The 4215-nt window shown below is 32.0% G+C and overlaps 1 protein-coding gene across 1 annotated transcript in view; it reads left to right on the top strand.

Moving 5' to 3' along the window:
• The first annotated feature begins 3814 nt into the window (after positions 1-3814).
• LOC137652244 (charged multivesicular body protein 1a-like) overlaps positions 3815-4215 on the top strand; it is a 71056-nt gene continuing 70655 nt past the window's right edge. Inside the window, exon 1 of the mRNA XM_068385486.1 lies at positions 3815-3971. Within this exon, the coding sequence (XP_068241587.1) occupies positions 3932-3971 (40 nt within the window). The 5' untranslated portion in view covers positions 3815-3931. The remainder of the gene's footprint in view (positions 3972-4215) is intronic.

The following is a 4215-nucleotide window of genomic DNA, read 5'->3' as shown; positions in this document are numbered from 1 at the left end:
CTATACTGTCAACGAACCCAAGTTGGCACCTTTGGAATATTCTACGGTAATTCTTGTATATTCACTCTTTCTGGTTTAATGGTTTTTTTTTTCTAATCGCTGAAGCAGTTTATTTGAGTCGTAATTATTTCTAAAGGTCATTAATTCGTGTAAGCATACCCAGCGAGAAAAATAAATTATCGGTTATTCAGTTTAGGATTTGAAAAGCGATTTTTCAAACAATTGCTTTTATGTACCTTTTAATGGACTACTAGTGAACGCGACCCGTAAAAATAACAGCTTAATAATTAGATAGGCACACACAAACAGAGATTTAACCCTCCCTACCCCCTACCCCTCTTCTAACTACAACACAGCAGTTTCGGCCATTTGTAGGAGACTCAGGTTTCCGAGCATACCTCTCGGGGTACCAACTCTTACCAGTATAAGACTACTCCATCTCCTTCATGTCGTCCAGCGTGACAGGAAAGAAATATATTTGTATATAGCCAGACACTTGCTCTTTATTATATACGGGATGATACTGAAAATAATTTTATCTATTTCACTTAAGGCAAAAGAATTACTTTGTTACATTCTAATCGCTAATCAAAATTGTATCCATTTCCACAGATTAATTACTTTCACATTGTCCAAGTTTTAACCTAGCTACGGACGACTGTTGTTTCCTTCCACTTCTTCTTCTTTTTCTTCTGAGAGAGAGAGAGAGAGAGAGAGAGAGAGAGAGAGAGAGAGAGAGAGAGAGAGAGAGAGAGAGATTAACTTTCTTCGAAGTAAAAACTTGTGCTTGCGAGTTGATAATCCGAATGGGCCCATTTACAGTATATTTTACAATCACAAATTGAAAAATACAGTAGTTTTCTTTAGACATGTATTTCGCTGAACAGTTTTCAAATCAGTAGACAAAAATTAAAACATAAACCCCGATGTGAAGATGCCCCCCCCCCCCTCTCTCTCTCTCTCTCTCTCTCTCTCTCTCTCTCTCTCTCTCTCTCTCTCTCTCTCTCTCTCTCTCTCTCGGCTTATCCAAGGCATTTAACTTGGGGACCCGTAAAATTCAGACGTAAAGTAAGAGTCGTGAAAGGGACGTTTTTATTCCCCAACAGATATTGTCGGCTTCATTAGACGCTAACTTTGAAGAAAACAACAGTACTTAACTGATTTGAATTGAAGAAGACTAATATCTTTTGTTGTTATTCGTTGGTGTTTTTTTTTCTTTTTAGAGAAACGGTTTCTTTCCCAACAATAAAATAAGGAAATTCTTTAACACAGTGTAGGCCTATTCCTACTTTTTTATTCTTTGGCAAAAGCTACGACACAGTAATGGCTGTGCTGCGAGAAAAAAAGAATTCATAGTAAACCAAATTAAACTAAAGGGGCACTCAGTAGAGCGCAGACCTCCGCCGCGGCAGCTTAATTCTCGAACTTTTGTTCGACCTTGACCTTTGACCTTAACATGTATAAATTAGCGTGGATTTTCATACACTCAAATATGAACCAAGTTCAAAGTCCGTGAAAACGATGTCCCAAACTTACGGCTGGTTACGTGGATTAGACATTTTGCTTGACCGTGACCTTCACCTTTTACCTTGATCTTCCCAAATTTAACAATTTCCAGCATTTTATTTAACAGTTAATCCCTGCAAGTTTCAATAATCTGCGATTAAAATTGTGGTCAGGAAGCTGTTCAGAAACAAACACACAAACAGGGGCGAAAACATAACCTCCTTCCAACTTCGTTGGCGGAGGTAATTGCGTGCATTTATACATTCAGCAATGACTCATATCACTTTGTGTAAACATGTATCTTCTCAGTCAAGAATAATTATCGATATATTATTTCAAACTGCTTAGTAACTATAAATAATTGTTATATTTTCCCATTTATCTCTGAAGGATACCTTTGCAAACCGAGTGGAAGATATAAAAGAGAAAAGAAAACACAACTCCGTGAGTTTGCAAGACATTAGTAAATAAAATTTGGAGATGTTTGTGACATAGCTGGAGACATCGTTTTTCTTTATTATTATTATTATTATTATTATTATTATTATTATTATTATTATTATTATTATTATTATTATTATTATTATTATTATTATAATAATAATAATAATAATAATAATAATTATTATTATTATTATTATTATTATTAATATTATTATTATTTCTATTATCATTATTATTATTATTATTATTATTATTATTATTATTATTATAATTATTTTATTATTATTATTATTATTATTATTATTATTTTTATCATTATTATTATTATTATTATTATTATTATTATTATTGTTGTTGTTGTTGTTGTTGTTGTTGTTATTATTATTATTATTATTATTATTATTATTATTATTATTATTATTATTATTATTATTATCTAAGCTACAGCCCTAGCTGGAAAAGCAAGATGCTATAAACCCAAGAGGTCCAACAGGGAAAAGTAGCCTAGTGAGGAAAGGAAATAAGGATATGAATAAATGATATGAGAAATAATGAACAATTAAAACAAAATATTTTAAAAAGTAACAACAAAACAGATCTTTCATATATAAACTGTAAAAAGAGACTTATGTCAGCCTGTTCCTGTTCAACATAAAAACATTTGCTGCAACTTTGAACTTTTGAAGTTCTACCGATTCAACTACCCGATTAGGAAGATCATCCCACAACTTGGTCACTGCTTGAATAAAACTTCTAAAATACTGTGTATTATTGAAGCTTATGCTAGAGACGGCCTGATTATTAGAATTAACTGTATGCCTAGTATTACGAACAGGATGGACTGTCCGAGATGATCTGAATGTAAAGGGTGATCAGAATTATGAAAAAATCCTTAATTCAAATGGTCTTAAGCCACGAAAGACTTTCGATCTTCAAAGAAACTAAAAAGATTAAAAGATTAGTAAATATGTTGATGAAAATTGGCAATGCAAAAGCAAAGTAATAGACATTTGACTGGTAAATAGGATATAAACGTTAATTGCAATTGTTTAAGAAAAAACACGCCTAGTTTGACAAAAAAAAAAAAACTATTGCATTCAAGAATGATGGCTTGAGGACCATCAATACACATGCTACAGGTAATGTTATATAATACAGTATAAACGTAAATTTTAATTACGATTTTCTATTTTCAATATAACATTTCCCCTTAAGAGTAATCTATAATGAAAATAAAACAAAGCTAATAGTTTATGATTCTTAAAAAGTAGCAAATCTGGAAGGAGAGGAAAAAAAAGCAAGGAGCTATTTTCAGTGTTATGAAAAAACATGAGGATTCCCATGCAATTTTTTATAATTAAAATGGGGTTTTAAATGCTTGTTTTCCCAGTTTTTAATACTTTCCATTCATCAGTACCTTTTTTTAAGATATACTGATCACATTACATTCACAAGCTATTTCAGTATTTGATGATGTAAACGTTTTCCTTAATGATATATCTTCGTGCAAAATCGAGATGGTTTGAATACCCCGCTTTGTTCCGGGTCATCGGGCATTGTGGATGCTGGCATAAGTTTTAATGATTATACTACGTAAAAAGGAAATATATGGGCACACGATAGAATTATAAGCATAAATATTTTTATGCAAAGGAAATATTCATTTATTTAATACAAGGACACAAACTTTGCCCAATAACATTTGAATATCCCGCTTCTTTTTAGATGTCCATAGGTTATAGATGTAGGAATAAATGTTAGATAAAGTCACATTCCTTTTACAAACCTTATTTATATCATATTAAATCCTTCTCAAAGCCATAATACACACGCTGTTTCTTTTACATATAATGATATGTTATGTTGTGGCCTTGGTAAAGAACTAACGGAGGAAGAAGAAGAAGAAGAGCAAAATTTCTGTGATACTGAGTCACAGTCATTTATTGTTGTTGTTGACGTAATTGTGCATTAATCTATCAAAATGTCTTGGTTTGGGGGAAATTCTGACAAGAAAATGCAAGGTAATGTGTGGAGTCACTGGTGTTTGTGATATATAAAAATGTCATTATTGTTGTTGATATAGAAAGTTAACATAAACCTATTGTAATGTCTTGAGAGCGACAAAAGACAACTTTGTCTACTTTCGTAGTCTGTCCTACCTCAGGCTATTACGTCACTTTCATTGATGGATTTTTAGAAATAGTTAAATATGTTGCCTTTGTGTTACCAAGGATAGCCTACAATGTTCTATTTAAGACCTAGCCA

The sequence above is a fragment of the Palaemon carinicauda genome, chromosome 13 (assembly GCF_036898095.1).
Source record: "Palaemon carinicauda isolate YSFRI2023 chromosome 13, ASM3689809v2, whole genome shotgun sequence".
NCBI classification, from domain to species: domain Eukaryota; kingdom Metazoa; phylum Arthropoda; class Malacostraca; order Decapoda; family Palaemonidae; genus Palaemon; species Palaemon carinicauda.
Note: the sequence above shows the minus strand (reverse complement) of the source record. Positions and strands in the feature narration are given on the sequence as shown.